The 18,729-nt window shown below is 47.9% G+C and overlaps 1 protein-coding gene across 2 annotated transcripts in view; it reads right to left on the bottom strand.

The window, feature by feature from the left end:
- Positions 1 to 18,729, bottom strand: part of SH3PXD2B (SH3 and PX domains 2B) — a 120,861-nt gene that overhangs the window by 69,978 nt on the left and 32,154 nt on the right. For both annotated transcript variants that reach the window (XM_030825079.1, XM_030825083.1), the window contains exon 3: positions 2,871 to 2,946. In XM_030825079.1, the coding sequence (XP_030680939.1) occupies positions 2,871 to 2,946 (76 nt within the window). The remainder of the gene's footprint in view (positions 1 to 2,870; positions 2,947 to 18,729) is intronic.

Here is an 18,729-nt window from a genome sequence, read left to right as displayed (position 1 = left end):
GGCGCTTCTCTTGTGCTTCCCTGCCTTGGCCTCACCCTCGGCCTCGAGGAAAAGCTAAGAGGTGGCTCAGAAGGGGTGGTCCAGAGTCCTGGGGCCCAGTGGGGTTCTGGGGTCCAGCAGGACCTCTCCAAGCCACAAGTGGGTGCCTTGAGAAGGGACCAAGTCCCTGGCAACGGCATTTTCGTTAATTCTTTGGTGGAGAAGGATTACGTAACCATGAAAGCTTTTAAGAGCTTGGGAGAGGGTCGGCTCAAGTTCTTCTCTGTCTTGGATAGTTTTCCAGAGCTGGTTTTGCCTTTTATCCAGTAAAGAGTTAGAACTCACTGCCTTCCTTTCCTTTCTGGATGAAAAAAACCTACATTTGGAGTCCAGTTTACCTTGAATATCCAGAATGGTCATTTAAGGAGGACTCTAACATGTGAAACCAAGAGATTCCAAAGCCATGTCCCTGTTTCTGCCTTTACCAAGAATCTACTATGTGCCAGGAACTGGACCTTGTGAAGCCGGGGTCACTGTCCTGTTTTTAACAGATGTGGAAACTGAGGCTCAGAGGGGGATGTCGCTTGCTTGAGGTCACAGGCTAGTCTGTTTGACTCTGAAGCACACGCTTTGGAGCACTGACATTTGGCTGCTGCAGCTGGCCAGCGGGGTTTTCTCCAGCAGGAAAAGAAAACTCCAGCATGGTTGTACACTTTGCCAGTGGAGGAACTACAAATGTTAGCTTTTTTAGGTAAAGGATTCTCCCAGTGGAGGAGGCCTGGCAGGCACATGTGCCCCGTCTCTAAACCCATTCAGTGACAGTAATACCTGAAGAACCCACTATGTTCTGGACTAGGGGGCTGGGAGACTGGCACTTGTGTGACCCAGGAAGTCCCCCCCATCTCTAGACCTGTTCCCTTCGCTGAAAAAAGATACATTTTTTTTTTATTTTTGAGACAGAGTTTCACTCTTTCACCCAGGCTGAAGTGGCATGATCTCAGCTCACTGCAACCTCCACTCCCTGGGTTCAAGCCTCAGCCTCCCAAGTAGCTGGGATTATAGATGCCCACCACCACGCCCAGCTAATTTTTATATTTTTAGTGAAGAAGGGGTTTTGCCATGTTGGCCAGCCTGGTCTCAAACTCCTAACCTCAGATGATCCACTCACCTTGGCTTCCCAAAGTGCTAGGATTACAGGCGTGAGCCACCATGCCTGGCCTTGAAAAAGGATCTAAAGGGCCCGTCCAGCTCGAAATACCTGTGACTTAGGGTGATTGTCAGATTGCTGATTTTCAGTACATAAAAATCATCATAGTAAGTGCTTGATAGCTGTTAGCGACCTGCCAGGCATTTACAGAATCATCATAACAACTTCATCATTTTAGTACCATTATTATCTCCAATTTGCAAATGAAGTCATCTACCCAAGGTGACAGAGTTGGTGAGGGGGGCCTGCTGGGACTGGAACCCAGGTTGTCTGACTCCAGGCACGAATTTTGGAGCCAGCCATACCTGTGTCTGAATTCCAGTTCTGCCATCTGTGCAAGCGCCTATAAGTTCCCTGAGCCTCAATTTTCCTCATCCGTGAAATGGGTGCAGTAATGCCTATGCCGCAGGGCTGCTCTGAGGACCAAACGAGGTAATGAAAGTAAAGCACTGAGTGACTGGCCCCAGTAGGGAGCTGTTATTATACTTGAGGCAGTAACACTGGTTTGGGTAACCCCTCTCTTTGAGCTGAAGCCGTGATAGTATTCTTTGGTAAGAATTTGCGGGGATGGAGACTGACTGCCTTGGGAACAGAGACTAGGCATAATTGCATTAAATGCTGCACAGCAGCTGGTGTGCTGCCTGGTAGCCGTGTGAGGTAGGTTCATAAACTTTCTAAAATATCCCCCAAGGATGTGCCACCCTAATCTCCAAGGCTTGTATATGTGACGAGCTATTATATGCCTTCCGCTCACTTTAGAAGAGGGAGATTATTCTGGATTAGTCAGATAATAATAATATGAGCCCTTAAAAGCAGACAGGTTTCCCTGACTAGTGGCAGAAGGCAAAGTCAGAGGGATCTGAAGCCCTAGTCAGATTTGCTGCCCTACTGTTGGCTGGGAGATGGAGAGGGTTCCTGTGATGAGGGATGTGGGAAGCTTTTAGAGGCTGAGAGGGTGACAGCCAGCAAGGAAACAGATCTTGGTCCTATAGCTGTGACGAACTGTACTCTGCCAACAATCTATGTGGAGGCTGGAAGTAGACTTTTCTCTAGGTCCTCCAGATAAGAGCTTGGCTCAGCTGACATCTTGACTTCAGCCTCATGAGACCTTGAGCAGAACCCAGTTGGGCCAAAAACCCGCCTGGATTTTTGGCCCACAGATCTGTGAGGTAATACATGGGTGTTTTAAGCTATTAAATTGGTGGTAATTTGTTATGCAAGAATAGAAAACGAATACCATATTTATAGAAACAGAAAGCACTCAATAGAAAAACTTTCTGAGGTTGAATTATTCCCATTTTAGAGAGGGGAGAAACTGAAGTAAAGGGTCTTCTCAAGGTCATTCATCAGCTAGTAAATGGTGTAGCATCTCATGCCAAAACCCAAGTACTTAGTCATTAACCCACTTATGCCTAGTGTTCCATTATTGGAACGCTAAGCCTGTGGGAGTTATTTATATATTACTGCTAAGGTCACTGCCAAGGTCTGATTTTTCACTCATGCAAAAATACAAAAAATTGCAACCTCTGGCATAAACGGGTTAATTTCTACAAACGGCTGAGATTCTGGTCAGTGGGATGGTGTCCCCTGATAAAGGAAGACAAGCTGATAAACTGTCCCAAGGTCTCTGGGAACTGTACCAGGGCCCCCAGGGTCCCAGTCTGAGAGCACCCATCTCACCTACCTGGCAGAAAGGGGATGATCCGCTGCTTGGGATCCTTCTGTCCTCCTTCCATGGGAAATTTGTCCAACATCTGCATCTAAGTGGCGGGAGAATACCAAAAACAAAAACCTTTCATAATGCAATAAACATCATCTACGACATTTTAAAGGAATTGTGTGAAATATGTGATGTGATATGCAAGAAGTTCACTGCATTCAGCTTTCCAGAAACCCAAACTAATGGGAAAGGCAATTTCAACTGGACCTAGAAACCCTATGAAAACAATGTTTATATCCACAGCTGCCAGATTTGTGAAGGTTCAGAGTTAGGAGAGACCATTCCCGGCTTTCCTGGATCTGAAACGTGAACAATACTCTCAGGGCCACCAGGATTTCATGGACAGCAGGTCATCCTGCTCCTAAGAATTTCTGGGTTGAGGTAAGGAATAGATCACTAGCATCCAATCAATGTGGTTCGGTTCATGCTTATGAGAGCACTATATTCCCCCGACCCAGGAAGAATTCTCCAGGTCGGCTCAACAGATAGCTTTGGGCCTGGCTCTGTGCTAGAGGAACAGGGTAGAGCGAGGAAAAGATTCATAATCTAGACAGGGGACTGAGAAGAGAACTGATCATTAAAAGGTGGTGTAAAGAGAGGGAGGTATAGGCTGCCGTGGGGGTAGAGGAGCGAGGGGGCAGAGTCCCCCAAACTAAAACCTTTCATAGAACCATAAACGTATCTCTGAACGCTTCAGGGACTTCATGTGAAATACCGGATTTGGCATACAAAATCACGAGGATCTGCTTCTTACTCCCCATGTGGTCTCAGGAAAGTGACAAAACCTTTTAGGGCCTCATCTTTAAGTCTGCCATAAGGACACCGACTTGCAGCATTATTTTATGGATTAAAGCTGGGCTGCGGAAGTCATTAACGCTGTCGTCAAATATTTCTGGTTCTCCTTCTGAGCACATGGTAGATTTGTACTTTCCCCAGTCCCTTGAAGTAGGATGTGGCCATTCCACGTGAGCTGGAGACATGTGTCACTTCAGGGTGGAAGATGATGACTGGTGGATGCTTTCCCACTAGCTATTTCCCTCTTCCATAGGGATTGGCCACTCTCCAGAGCCCGGCTTCTCTGCTGGCCGTGGTCATGGGATGAGGTCCAAAGACCCCAGTGACCTCTGCTGGACATGTGGCCTGAGTGAGCTATGACAAAATGCTCTCGTTGTATAGTGAGGTTATTTGTGTGAGCAGTATCTTAACCTACCCTGTTTAGTACATGGGTCAAGGAATCAAAGCAGATGGGGAGGGAGGAAGTCCCAAGCCTCGTGGAGTAATGGCTGGAATGTGAAAAGCCTGCCCACAGGAAAGTCACTCTGGCACTTAAGATCTGTCCCTCTCATGGAATAAAAGAAACTTTGAAAAGTCCAGAAGAAATACACACAGCTATTGTGTAGGCATTTGGGGAGGGAGGGGAGGACCTGAAGTGGGAGAGAAGAGAGATACGTATATTAAACACCTACTATCTGCCAGACATGGGAGCTAGATTCTTTAGAAACATTCCCTCATTAAATCCTTGATCACTGCTTTAAGGTGGACATGGCTGTCCAGGAAACTGAAGGCCGGTAGCCAACAAAGCGGAGGGGCCAGAGAATGAAGACCACTTGCTTCTTTATCATCAAATCACCCTGCCTCTGAAATGCTACAAAGACAATTAAAAGGGCCAGGGCTGCTTTTCCAGGCTGGAGCTCCTGGCCTCTTTGGTGCTGTTCTACACGATGCCCTGGGCAGGTGGGTCAGCCTCAGCTTGGCTGCACATCCTGGAAGCTGCTGGGATGCACGGCCTTGCCCTAGAAGTCTTTAAACTTTTAAACTGTGGGTTTTTTTTTTTCCTTCTCTCTTTTTTCCCTTGGTCGCTAGCTACAGGTTTATTAATCTTTATCGTTTCAAAGAACTTGCTTTTAGTTTCACTGATTTTCTTTATTCTTTTTCTGTTCTCAATTTCTTTTCTTTTTTGAGACAGGGTCTTGCTCTGTCACCCAGGCTGGAGTGCAGTGGCACAATCATGGCTCACTGCAGCCTCAGTCTCCCCGGGCTCAGGTGATCCTCCCATCTCAGCCTCCAGAGTAGCTGGGACTATAGGCGTGTGCCACCATGCTCAGCTAATTTTTTTGTATTTTGTACAGATGGCTTTTGCCATGTTGCTCAGGCTGTCAATTTCTTATCGTAATTACTGCCTTTCTTTTGTGTGCTTTGGGTTATCACTTTTTTTTTTTTTTTTTTGAGATGGAGTTTTGCTCTTGTTGCCCAGGCTGGGGTGCGATGGCGTGGTCTTGGTTCACTGCAACCTCCACCTCCCAGGTTCAAGCAATTCTCCTGCCTCAGCCTCCCAAGTAGCTAGGATTACAGGCACCTGCCTAGCTTTATTTTTAGTAGAGATGGGGTTTTACCATGTTGGCCAGGCTGGTCTCGAACTCCTAACCTCAAGTGATCTGCCAGCCTCAGCCTCTCAAAGTGCTGGGATTACAGACGTGAGCCACCGCGCCTGGCCTGGGTTTTCACTTTCTAGTTTCTTTTAATTTTTTAAATTTCTAAAATTTAATTTTTAATTGGCACATAATAATTGTATATATTCATGGGGTACATTAGTAATATTATGATTCACATATGTAGTGATCAGATCAGCATATTTTCACATCCGTCATCTCAAACATGTATCACTTATTTGTCTTAGAAATATTCAATGTTTTCTTTCCAGCTATCTGAAACTATATAATATGCTATTGTTAACTATAGTCATCCTATAGTACTATAAAACACTAGAACTGGCCGGGCGCGATGGCTTACACCTGTAACCCCAGCACTTTGAGAGGCCGAAGTGGGTGGATCACCTGAGGTCAGGAGATCGAGACCAGCCTGACTAACAGTGAAACTCTCTCTCCACTAAAAATACAAAAAAATTAGCTGGGCGTGGTGGCGGGCACCTGTAATCCCAGCTACTAGGGAGACTGAGGCAGGAGAATCGCTTGAACCCGGGAGGTGGAGGCTGCAGTGAGCCGAGATCACACCATTGCACTACAGCCTGGGCAACAAGAGCAAAACTCCATCTCAAAACAAAAACAAAACCAAAAACACCCAAAACACTAGAACTTGTTCCTCCTATCTAGCTGTGATTTTGTATCCTTTTACAAATCTCTCCCTATCTCCACTTCCCCCTACCCTTCCCAGCCTCTAGTTATCCTCTGTGCTACTTTTACTTTATGAGATCAACTTTTTTAGCTTCCACATATAAGTGAGAACTTTTTGTTCCTGGCTTCTTTCACTTAACATAATGTCTTCCAGTGGCATCTATGTTGCTGCGAATGACAGGATTTCCTTATTTTTGATGGCTGAATAGTATTCAATTGTGTATGCATACCACATTTTCTTTTTCTTTTTTTTTTTTTTTTTGAGACAGAATTTCGCTCTTGTTGCCCAGGCTGGAGTGCAGTGGCGCCATCTTGGCTCACTGCAGCCTCCGCCTCCTGGGTTCAAGCAATTCTCCTGCCTCAGCCTCCCCAGTAGCTGAGATTACAGGCATGGGTCACCACACCTGGCTAATTTTTGTAGTTTTAGTACAGACAGGGTTTCACCATGTTGGTCAGACTGGTCTCGAACTCCTGACCTCAGGTGATCCACCCGCCTCGGCCTCCCAAAGTGCTGGGATTACAGGTGTGAGCCACTGCGCCCGGCCCATACCACAATTTCTTTATCCATTCATCCGCTGGTGGGTACTTAGGCTGATTCCACACCTTGGCTGTTGTGACTAGAACTGCAATCAACATGGGATGTATTATCTCTTAGATATACCGATTTCCTTTCCTTTGGATAAATGCCTAGTGGTGGGATTGCTGGAACATATGGTAGTTCTCTTTGCAGTGTTTTGAGGAACCTCTACATTGTTTCCCATGGTGGCTATACTAGTTTATGTTCCCACCAACTGTGTATAAGAGTTCCCTTTTCTCTACATCCTTGCCAGTATTTTAAACATGTGGTTTTATTTGTGGTTTCAAGTCATTGTCCCCTGCTCTGTGTTGCCTGGTGAGGTGGAAATGCTTGGTCCACTGTCATTCAGAGACAGGTGAGGCCACAGTGGGGCCTTGCTGGAAAAGGCAGCCTTCCTTTTGTGAATCCAAGAGCTCTTCAATGCCAGCACATAGTAGATGCTCAATAAAAACGGGCTGAACTTGATGTTGATGAAGAGAGGTTGTGAGTGGCGAGGACAAGGGGCTATGCTCTGTACTTTCCAGTCAATTTTTCTGAGAACCTAAAACTTCTCTAAAAACTAAAGTTTATTAATTAAAAAAAAATTGACTGAACCAATGAATGCAACTGAGCAAACGCTTTGGGAGGCAACTTCAGGAGATGTTTGCTAAGTAACTCTGAGGAATAATATTCACATTACTAATACTAAATAATAATTAGTAATCACAACTAACACGTGTATAACAGTTCACAGTGAACACATCCTCTCATATACGATTTCATGTGACCTTCACAGTAACTCTGTGAAATAAATGTTACATTCTCCTTGTCACAGATGAGGAAACTGAGAAGCAGAGAGGGTAGTGAACTCGCCTGAAGTCACACAGCTAAGTGGTATGTCCAGCCAGTCCATGCATCTTTGTCTAAATTCCATTCTTTTTGCCTAAGACCACTCTTTGAGGCAGCTTCAGAGTGTCATGTGAACACAAAAGTCAGCCTGAGATGAGGTAAGTTTAATATTCTGTGCACATGTCAACAGCATGCTTTCTTTTCGAAAGCAGAGCCATTAATCAGTCTCAGCTGTGGAGTATTTTAGAGATTTATAGGTTTTTGCCTAACACTATCTACTTTTTCCCTTCTCAATTTTATTTGTTAAGACAATGAAACACCATTAAAGGGAATTTTTTTTTTTTTTTTTTAAAGAATGCACCAGTAATCTGTCCACCCTAACACAACTATTTCCAATCTCCGGGTTCCTTTGGAGTCCCTGCCTGAATGTACATGTCAGCCAATGAGTCCCTGCCACTGCTGTTTTTCAGTCCTCAGAGGGGTCTCTACTGTCTGGTCTTAAGAAGCTGCTCTCTCGCCCTTTGTCCTGACTTGGTTTTACCCAAGGAGCTGAAAGACTTCCCTTTGTGTTATTTATTTGTTGGGGGTGGCAGATCTGGGTTTAAATACTGCATAGTCTAACCACAGACATGACTGCTGGGGACCCAACAGCCCTGGGGTTCAATCCTGATGCTTCCTCATGCCAGCTGTGTGTCCTTGGCCAGACACTTCATCCCCTGAGGCTGTTTGGCCGTCTGCAGGATGAGGGACGTAGCTTGCTCTGCAGTGGGGCTGGGTAAGTGAGTGCTGTGTGGAAACTCTGGGGAGCACACCAGATGCTCAGCAAGAAATCCCCGCTCCTTACACTCTGCCCATATTGAATATGTTATTTTGAAAGTTATTTGGGGATAACTTTTAGTAGTCTGTAAGGCTGTGTGGTTTTTTTTTTAATCGTGTTAAATATACACAATGTAAGATTTACCATTTCAACCACATTTGAGTGTACAGTTCAGTGGCATTAAGCGCATTCACAATGTTGTGCAAACATCACCACCATCCATCTCCGGAACCTCTTCATCATCCAAAACTGAAACTGTGACTCCCCCCTCTCCCTCCCGCTGGGCTCTGGCAACCACTACTTTGCTTTCTGTCTCTATGAATCTGACTGTCGTAGCTACCTCCAAGAAGTGGATCACACACTGTTTGCCCTTTTGGGACTGGCATATTTCACTTAGCATAAGGTCCTCAAGCTCCATCCAAGTTATAGCATGTGGCAGAATTTCCTTCTTTTTTAAGGCTGAATAATATTCGATTGTGAGGCTGTGTTTTAAGCTTGGCAAAAAACCCCTCAGGACTGCCCGGGTGGCCCCGTGGCTGAAGCAGGGCTGTCTGCTAGCACTTTCTGCCATGATGGAGGTGTTCTACACCTTGCTGTCCAATCCAGTGGCCACTAGCCTTCTGGTAGCTATTGAGCACATGAAATGCTGCTCCTGCAACTCAGGAGCTCAATTTAAAAATTTTCTTTAATTGACTTGAATTTACATTTAAATACCCTCATGTGACGAGCGGCTGCCATCCTGGACAGTGCAGGGCTGGACTATCACAATATCCTCCTATTTAAACCACATGCAATTTTATTTCGTTTTCTTCATCACTGTGTCAATGTCAACAGCCACCCGTGAGTTTGCTAGTTGCAAAGACTAGGACTCAGGATAAGAAGCCGGGGGATTAGAGCGCTGCAAGCTTTCCTTGCCAAGCTGGTCTTAGTGTGTCCAGGTTTACCGGCCACCAATTGCGTCTATGCAGAGAACTGTAACACTAGGCATCCAAAGGCCTTGAAGTAGGTTCTCCAAGGGACCAGGCCCAGGCTGTCTGCAGCAGCAGGAGCAGAGGCAAGCCCTTCAAAGCCTAACCAATGTCGTCCTTGGTAATGAGAAAACCCACTACCCGCGCTCCCCACCAGATAACAACAGAAGTGGCGCTCAAGGCGAGGAGGACTGGAAACTGAAGAGGAAGATGAGTCATTTGGGGAGTAGGAAGAGAGATGGAGTCACATCAAGTTGCCACATCACAGGCTTCCAAGAAGAAAGAGAGAACACTCCATCAGCAGTTTTCAAGACATCAGCTTGCGGTAGAGGGAATGCGAGACACGCTGTCCAAAGAACACGCCATGGAAGCTGTGGCCACCGCACGTGGTTTGCGTTAGCAGCAGCCATCGAGGCTGGACTTGGGAGGGGTTTACCCCCTCAATATCACAAAAGCCCCAAGTCCCAGAGGAGCCAGAGCAGGAAGCGGAGAAAGGCCTGGGGCCATCATGTGCAGCTGCAGGCTGGCAGAAAGCCACAAGGTCCTGGGGCAGGGCTTTCAGGGCCCTGAACACAACGATGTCCCTGGGCCTAGTCCACCATCTGTGGTTTATTGTCTTTGAGGATTCTGGCCCCTCCACGAGCTGGTCTAAATATCAATGTGTCTGGTGTCCTGAGGGACATGCTGCATGGAGGCTGCCACCACCTCTGGTCTGTCCACTTCTCTCCATACTTACTGCTCCCCCTAAGTCCAGGCCTGTATTTTCTCAGTTCAACCCCCTTACTAGTGTTTGCCCTCTCTTCTGCCCCACTACCTCCTCACTGGTACACGGTAGGCACCTGTTAGATATTTGTGCAAAGAACAAATGAGTAAATGAATGAATGAATGAATGAAGGAATGAAAAAACAAATGAGAACAAGTGGTTAACTGGTTTGGTCAGCCACTCTCTGGGAAAGGAAAAATTACGTACCAGGTGGCAGCAACAGGGCCTGGACCTGAGTTTAGCTGCAACTGCCCAAGATAATCATGCCTCTTTCTATTTTAGAAATAAAGAATTGCTAACTGTGTGGAAAAAGGCAACTACGGTATTTTCCCAGCGACACACCTTCCTTATGGTAATAGCTTTTAGTGGGAAGGGAAAACTATTCCATTTAAGTATGCACAACACGCTGGAGGCATACTCCAATTCCAGAAAATAATGTCTGGGAGAAAAAGTGTGTCTGAGGATGGAGTAAAGGCAGTATTTGGATAAATATGGTTGGTCGAGTCTTGGGCCAGATGTTGGCTGGAATCTTGCTGGGAAGCCTTCCCGGCCAGGCAATGCCTGCCTAGGGAGTGAAAACTCTTCAGTTCTGCCACCCCCTAGACCTGTCCTTGGAAAAGCTGGAGGAAAACCCTCCCTTCCCTTTGGCCTCTGCAGTGGAGCATGGGGGCTTCTGGGCAGGTAGTCTTAAAAAGTACACTTGGGGCTGTTAAACTCCCAAGAGGGCCGAGGTGGAAGGACCAGGATCTTAGAAGGCGACAGGTCAAGGCTGGGCGCAGTGGCTCACGCCTGTAATCCCAGCACTTTGGGAGGCTGAGGCGGGTGGATTGCTTGAGGCCAGGAGTTCAATACTGGCCTGACCAACATGGCAAAACCCCATCTCTACTAAAAATACAAAAATTAGCCAGGCGTGGTAACGCGTGCCATAATCCCAGCTACTCGGGAGGCTGAGGTGGGGGAATCGTTTGAACCCGGGAAGCGGAGGTGGCAGTGAGCCGAGATCGCGCCACTGCACTCCAGAGTGAGATTCCATCTTAAAAAAAAAAAAAAAAGAAGAAGAAGGGGATAGGTCAGTCTTAGCTCAATGGAAATTGGAAACAAGTGGTTTTTGCTGCATGACTTGGGACAGTCTCTGGAGAGACAAAGACATAGACGGAGATGCAGCCTCCACCTGTGATTTGATGCGTCCAAGAACTGCTCGAGCCGCAAGCCCTATGCCTAGCAGCAACCCTCCGGCACAGCGTGCAGAGCAGGAGAGGAGCCAGAAAAGCTTCTCTGGATCCCTGCAGCACGAACTTCCCCATAGGGAGTGTTCCTTCTTACAGATGAGGCTGGCATTTCTCCCGAGGGCTCCTTCATGGGCAGAGTGACTCAGCTGGCTCTGTGCCCCCCTGCCAATGTTGGAATTCTGGAAGATGCCCAGCTAAGACTCCTGCTCCACTGCACCTCTGCACCTTTGCACATGAGGGGTCCTCTGCGTGCAATGCCCTCCCCCATTCGGTGGAGGGGCCACTCCTTATTAATTGTCAAGACCCTGCTCAGATGTCACCTCCTCCAGGAAGTGAGCCCTGTCTGAGCTCCCTGGCTAGGAGGGAGGTCACTCTGTGAACAACTGGGTTTCTCTCTATCTGAAATAACATGTGTCTATTCCCACTACACTGGAGGCTTATGGAAAGCAGAGATCCATCTGGGTCCCTTGTGGCAGCTCGAGGTCTAGGTTAGCAAATGTTTAACTGCACCTTCTGTGAGGGAAGCCCGGGCTCCAGTGATGACCATGACCCTTGGCCTGGGGGACACGATGAACCAGTGGGGAAACTCAGAAGACAAAGGTAGCACAGTACAGTGTAGAGGGGCTCATATTTTAGTCAGAACCGCCCTCTGTGGGATAGACTCTGCCTGTATCTTAGAGGGAGGAGCCAAATGGGCCTTAAAAAGGGGCAGCCGTAGGCAGGACTCTGTGTGGGTAAATCTATCTTTGAATAGGCAGATTGAAAGGCAATCCCGGAGCCCAAGGAGGCAGGGAGGTTAGGAGTGCAAGTTTCAAATCCAGCCACACCTGGGCTTGAATCCCAGCCATGCTGCTTTCTGGGCATGTGACTCTGCCTTTCGGAGCTTCAGTTTCCCCATCTGTGAAATGGATACAATACTGACCTCATGCCTGCGAGGACTGAATGAGATGGCATATAAGATGGGCATCTGGCACGTTCCAGTTTGTGACTACCGATATTGTTACTATGTGGCTCAACCCAGCCACATTGCTGCTAGGCACTGCCCTCAGCTCTCTGGGCACTCCGGTCATCCCCAGTGCTCTGCCTGGATGCCAACTTTCTCTGCCACACTCTGATGGACTCTCCAGGGTAGGCCCAAACCAGGGCAGAAAGGGAGAATCAGAGAGGCTGGGTGACCATCCCAAGGCCGCACAGCTGGTAAGACAGAGGGAAGGACCTGACCAGGTATTCTTATTTCAAGCCCAGGACTCTATGCCATCTCCTGCACCCTCAGGTGAATGAGATGCATGGTCAGATGTCAAGCAATAGCATCAGGCATGACTATCAGGCCTTTCTAAGGTAAGCAAGTCAGGAAACCAAGTTGGAAGGTGAATCTTCATAAAGGGGAACTTCTGGCCGGGCGCAGTGGCTCAGGCCTGTAATCCCAGCACTTTGGGAGGCCCAGATGGGTGGGTGACTTGAGTCCAGGAGTTTGAGACCAGTCGGGGCAACAAAGCAAGACTCCGTCTCTACAAAAATTTAAAAAATTAGTCAGGCGTGGTGGCACACACCTGTAGTCTCAGCTACTCGGGAGGCTAAGGTGGGAGGATCACTTGAACCTAGGAGTTTGGGGCTGCAGGTGAGCTGTGATGACACCACTGCACTCCAGCCTAAGTGACAAAGTGAGACCCTGTCTCTACTTTTTTTTTTTTTTTTGAGACAGAGTTTCGCTCTTGTTGCCTAAGCTGGAGTGCAATGCACGATCTCGGCTTACTGTAACCTCCGCCTCCCGGGTTCAAACAATTCTCCTGCCTCAGCCTCCTGAGTAGCTGGGATTACAGGCGCCCACAACCACGCCCAGCTAATTTTTGTATTTTTAGTAGAGACGGGGTTTCACCATCTTGGCCAGCTGGTATCGAACTCCTGACCTTGTGATCCGCCCACCTTGGCCTCCCAAAGTGCTGGGATTACAGGTGTGAGCCACTGCGCCCGGCTTCTACTTTTTTTTTTTTTTTTTTAAAAGGATCTTTCATAGAGACTGTGAGTCTCTCTCTCTCCCTTTTTTTTTTTTTTTTGAGACAAGGTCTTGCTCTGTTGCCTAGGCTAGAGTGCAGCCGCACAATCTCAGCTCACTGCAGCCTCGACCTGCTAGGCTCAACGGATCCTCCCACCTCAGCCTCCTGAGTAGCCTGGGCTACAGGTGCGCACCGTCACACCTGGCTAATTTCTAAATTTTTTGTAGAGATGGGATCTTGTTTTGTTGGCCAGGCTGGTCTTGAATTTCTGGGCTTAAGTGATCTGTCTGCCTCAGCCTCCCAAAGTGGTGGATTACAGGTATGAGCCATCACACTTGGTGACTGTAAGTCTCTTTTCCCACGAGGGAGGCTGGGTCATGCTCCAACTCCTGAGCGGCCTCTCTGCAGACTGCTTTCTCTGCCTGAATGTCCTGCCCCCGTTGGAGGGGGCATATTGTTTTCTATCACCTACAGGCTATTTCCATGATGTCCTCCAGAGAATCTACCACTGCTCTGTTAGTCTCCATGCACTGGCAGGACACTGATTCTACTTTCAGTCTCCAGGCTGGTCCTGAATAGCCTGGTCATATGACCCAAGATGAGCCAATGAGACTTTTGCTTTAACTGTTGGGGTGTTCTCTTTCCCTGAAGTCACTGGGCTATCTGTGGGATGCAGCCTGGAGCTGTGGCTGCCACCAGCTGGACACCACCTGGCCTGGACACAAAGAAAGCTAAGAAGTGAAGAAAGCCAAGTCCTCATCGACAGTGTGGTGTCTAGATCCAGCCACACCTGAAGCCAATTTCCTTAGACTTCTCAGTTACACTTAGCGAATCAATGCTCTGTTTGAATAATCCATCTTGACTGGGCTTCTGTCATTTGTACCTAAAAGAGTTCTGATGAAAACAAGATCTCATGGCCAGCAAGTGGCAGAATTTGGATCAAAGCCCAGCCCTGTCTAATCCCAAAGCCCAGGATCTTCACCACTCTATTAACTGGCATCATCTCCTCCTCTAGTCTTTATGCCCATTCCTAGCAGCACCCATGCCCATCAATAATCCTAACAGCTGACTTTTGCTTGGTGCTTGACAGCCTAGAAACTGGTCTGGCACTCACCATCCCTTTTACACTGAGATATACTTCACATACCATAAAAATCACCCTTTTAGAGTGTACAATGCAGTGGCTTCCAGTATATTCATAAGGTTATGCCTCCATGACCACTAAATCATTCTAGAACATCTTTATCACCCCTAAAAGGTACCCGGTACCCATTAGCAGTATCTTCCTGTTTTCCCCTAGCCTCTGGCAGCCACGAACCTGCTTTCTATGAATTTGCCTCTTTTGGACACAGATGATAAGTTTTAACTCACAAAAACCTTGTGAAGCAGCCACTACACAGAGGAGCCCCAGAAAAGCAGAACGGCTAAAAGTGTGGATACTGGGGTCGCCTGCCCAGCTTCCAATTTGAGCTCTGAGGCTCACTAGCTGTGTGACTTCGGGCAAACCACTTAACCTCTCTGAGGCTGGGTTTCTTCATTTGCGTAATTGGATAAGCTTGTCTGGAGGACTGAATGAGTCACTACATCTAGATGTTTAGCAGGATGGGGCCCACATTCAGTGCTCCAGAAATGCCAGCTGTTTCTATTGTTTTCACCCCATGTCACCAATGAGGGCTCTTAGGCACAGAGGGGTTAAGGGGTGTGCCCTAGGCCACACAGCTGGAGGGTGGCTGGGCCCCAGGTCTCCTGATGAGTCCTCTGCTTTTTCCATTACGCCACACTGGCCTTGCTGCTCCTCCACCAAGGCTCGGCTCTCCCCACACTGTTTGGGCCAAGTTACTTCTGAAAAAACCAAGGCTGCTTGCCAGACAGGAGGGAGGGGAGGGTGGAATCATGAAATCATCTAACTCCAGGGTGTTGCAGGCCCGCAAGGGCTGGTGCGATCCTGCCCTAACCTCTTCCAGCTTTCCCTGCTGGGGTGTGTGTGGGGGAGGAGGAGGCTGGTTCCACGATGCTTCCAGGATAAGCACGACCCTCTGGAATTCCATGACTTTCCCACTCCAGCTGCCCATCTGGGACTCTGAGCCTGGATGAAGTCCTGCCTTAGACAACTTTGTTACAGGAGGGAAGCCTGACACGGCAACCCCCAAATTATCACTGATTATGCTGAGCATGGAGGAGAACCTGACTTAAGTTCTGGTAGAAATAAGAAAGTTGAGTCGGACAGGAGAGTGGAAGGAGCATTGGCTTTGGGCCAGGAAGACCCGTGATCAAGCTCTGGCTCAAGCAGTCCCAAAGGATATCAGCTTGGGCAGGTCACACCTGTGCAGAGGGACAGCTGACAGCTAACATGCTTACTGAGCCAGGTGCGTCCTGCTTAACTGGCACAATAAATGCACAAGAAAGGCACTTTCATTCCTACTATGCAGATGAGGAGGCTGAGGCTCAGAAACATACAGCGGTGACCCCAAGCTGAGCCCTGAACAGGCAAAGCTGAGATTTGCACCCAGGTCTGTCTGACTGATAGCCAAGGTCTTAAGCCTTAGGCTGCGCTGGAATAGGGAACTCAGAGAACCCAGTCCACCTTGCACAGGGCCTGGCCGCGTGCCTCGACATGTCAGCAATGAACAATATTTGCATAAGCACTTCCAGGGCCCCCTTCCCACTCCGCTTCTCATCTAATCTCTTCCAGATGACTCTACGTCCCCACCTCCCCGGCAACAGCTGACAGGCTCAGTGGTGAACTATGATCCAGGGCCCTTAGGACAATCAGATTCTCCCTTCTGGAGACTGGAATCAGCATTCAGAAACTCTAGTGCTTTGACAACAGGGAAGCACACTGCAGCTCCGGGTGGAAGGTGCTCACTGGGGGTTGCTCTTGGGGGATGTTGGCCAGTGGGCAACTGGAGGAAGTGGTCCAGAACAGGTTCCATGGGACATGCTGAAGCCACAAGGACAGATGGCCCGGGAGCTGCCAGCCGGTTCCTGGCCCATGCGAGGCTGACTGCATTTTCTGCTCTGGGTTTCAGGGAACAATATATTCAACCCCACCCCTCTCTTTGTGCCCAAGCTAGCTGAGTGGGCTTTGCTCGGTGGGTGTAAATAATTCCTAGGATAACAATCACGTGTTATTGTTCCGTACCTCCTCCTCTGCTCCTTGGAGGTGTCAGGTAGGCAAGAGGCCTCTGAAAGCAAAATACAGGTAGCCCTCCCTATCTAGACCCTCACTGCACAAAAAGTCAGTCTAGCAACTTGCAAATGTGTTTATCTAACACTCACTCTTTGAAGACCTACTATAGTGAATCTGCATAAATCACCACAGATCTGGGTAAAGAACGTGGAGGGTCCTCCATTTGTATCTCATTCATTCTCAGCCAGGACTGTGCCTCCTGCCCATGGCATCGAAAGATGCTGGGCATCACCACTGTGATCCTCCCTTCCTCTCCCCCAGGGTTTAGATCTTTCTTCCCCTGCCCCAGTGTTCGCTCCTGTCATGTTCACTTTAGATGGTATCTTAGCATCTTTAACTTAGAGCTACTTTGTTTATTTACACTCTGTTTGCTGCAGAGCAGAAGCAAAAATGTAATTTGTTTATGATACTGTTTGATATTATTGCATACTGAACACAAAACATCACTAATGAATTCATTACATTTTAAATAATTAGGTAACTGGTGTTTCACTTGCTTTATATTATACAATGACTCTTGGCAGTTTATTATGTAGGCGTTTCGGGAAACCAGTAAGGAACACATTATTTCCCCTCCCCCTACAAAATAATGAAACACAAGCTCTGAAAATTCTCTATTTGGCACTGTCAGGAGCAGATTAGGTCAGAATAATGAAGGATGCCAACCTTCTGAGAAAAACTGTGTGGCAAAAAGACAGGATGATGTACAAAGGACAGTGGCAGTCTTCTGACGGCCAGGAAATGTTGACTTTACCTCTGATCGCGGCAGTTTGTGAAACTACCTCTCTCCAGGTGTCAGTCTCCACCCTTATTGATTTCTGGGGTGGAGCAGGGACCCCGGCAAGCCCATTGGCTGCCACGTTTCTCACTCATATTGATTGGCGTCGAGTTGAGCCTATGACACACAATAATGTGTTTGTGGGGATTTCTGACAAGTGACTTTTACCCTTTCCTGCTGGGTGTGAGCCCAGAGCTGTTGTATCATTGTGCAATCATGTGGGATCCGAGGATAAAGCCAACACCATAGATGTAGGGATTGGAATGAGAGGAAGAAGCCAGATCAGGTGACACCAAAAAAAAAACCCTGGATTAAGATGTGCCTGAAGCCTGGGAGATACATTCTCCTAGGACGCTCAGTTACACCCACCAAAAAACCTCCTATTTACTTCAGCCAGCTTGAGTTGAGTTTCTGTCACTTGCAACAGAAGCATTCTGATTGAAAAGAAGACTATCATGTCAGGATGGAGACTTGTGTTGGCCTGAGAGGTGACACGGCCCCTTACCAGGAGGCTGGGAGAAGACACATGTTCAGAAAGCTGGGCAAGTTCCCAGTGTCTCCCGAAGGTTTTCTAAATAACTCTGTTACATCCCATGAGGAGGAACCATGACTACCTCTCACACTTGCTCTGTTTCTCGCCATTAGTGACATCAAGAAGAAACTACTGACCCATTGGTTAGACTTGTTTTACCCTAGTGGGGATGGGCTTATACCGAGCTGTTCACATTCTGCCTGGCTCCCTGTAAGACTGGTAGTATACATGGTGTTCGTTCGTTCGTTCATTCATTCATTCACCAAACACCGACTGGACACATGCTGTGTGTTAGGCCTTGAATAAATTATTAAGGACAGAGAGGAAGAGAAAGATGTGGTTCTGGCCCACGACAGTCACAGTCTAGGCAGGGAGACAGACAAGCAGACAGCTTCAATACAGAGAGACACACAGAGCTGCAGGGGTACAGAATGGGTGGCCCTTGCTGGCCAGGGAACAAAGGCAAGGCTTCCCAGGGGGTGAGAGTCCTGAAGGGCAGAAGGGGTTACTGGAGCCATGAGTGAGCCAGGAAGGCACAGGAGTGTGTGGGGAGGGCAAAGGCCTGTGGAGAGAGGCCAAGGTGAGGCAGGAGATGCAGGTCTGTCTTCAGAGCTGAATGGCCCCAAAAGTCTAGACACACTCAACAAACGCAGCTCACCAGCAAACACGATTATCGTTTAAAACAAGTTCAAACACTGCATGCCAAAGCCATTTGGAAATGATTTCCAGATTACCTTCCATTCTGGAGCAGTCAACAGGTACCCTTTCTCTTATGGAGGAAATATGAAATATCAAAGCATAAAGCAACAAAGCACATTATTCGTGTCTCAAAAGTAGTGGATGTCATTTTTTTTTTTTTTTTTGAGATGGAGTTTTGCTCTTGTTGCCCAGGCTGGAGTGCAATGGCACAATCTCGGCTCACTGCAACCTCTGCCTCCCGGGTTCAAGCAATTCTCCTGCCTCAGCCTTCCAAGTAGCTGGGGTTACAGGCACCTGTCACCACACCCGGCTTAATG

The sequence above is a fragment of the Nomascus leucogenys genome, chromosome 2 (assembly GCF_006542625.1).
Source record: "Nomascus leucogenys isolate Asia chromosome 2, Asia_NLE_v1, whole genome shotgun sequence".
Taxonomy (NCBI): domain Eukaryota; kingdom Metazoa; phylum Chordata; class Mammalia; order Primates; family Hylobatidae; genus Nomascus; species Nomascus leucogenys.
This window is presented reverse-complemented; position numbering and strand designations above follow the sequence as displayed.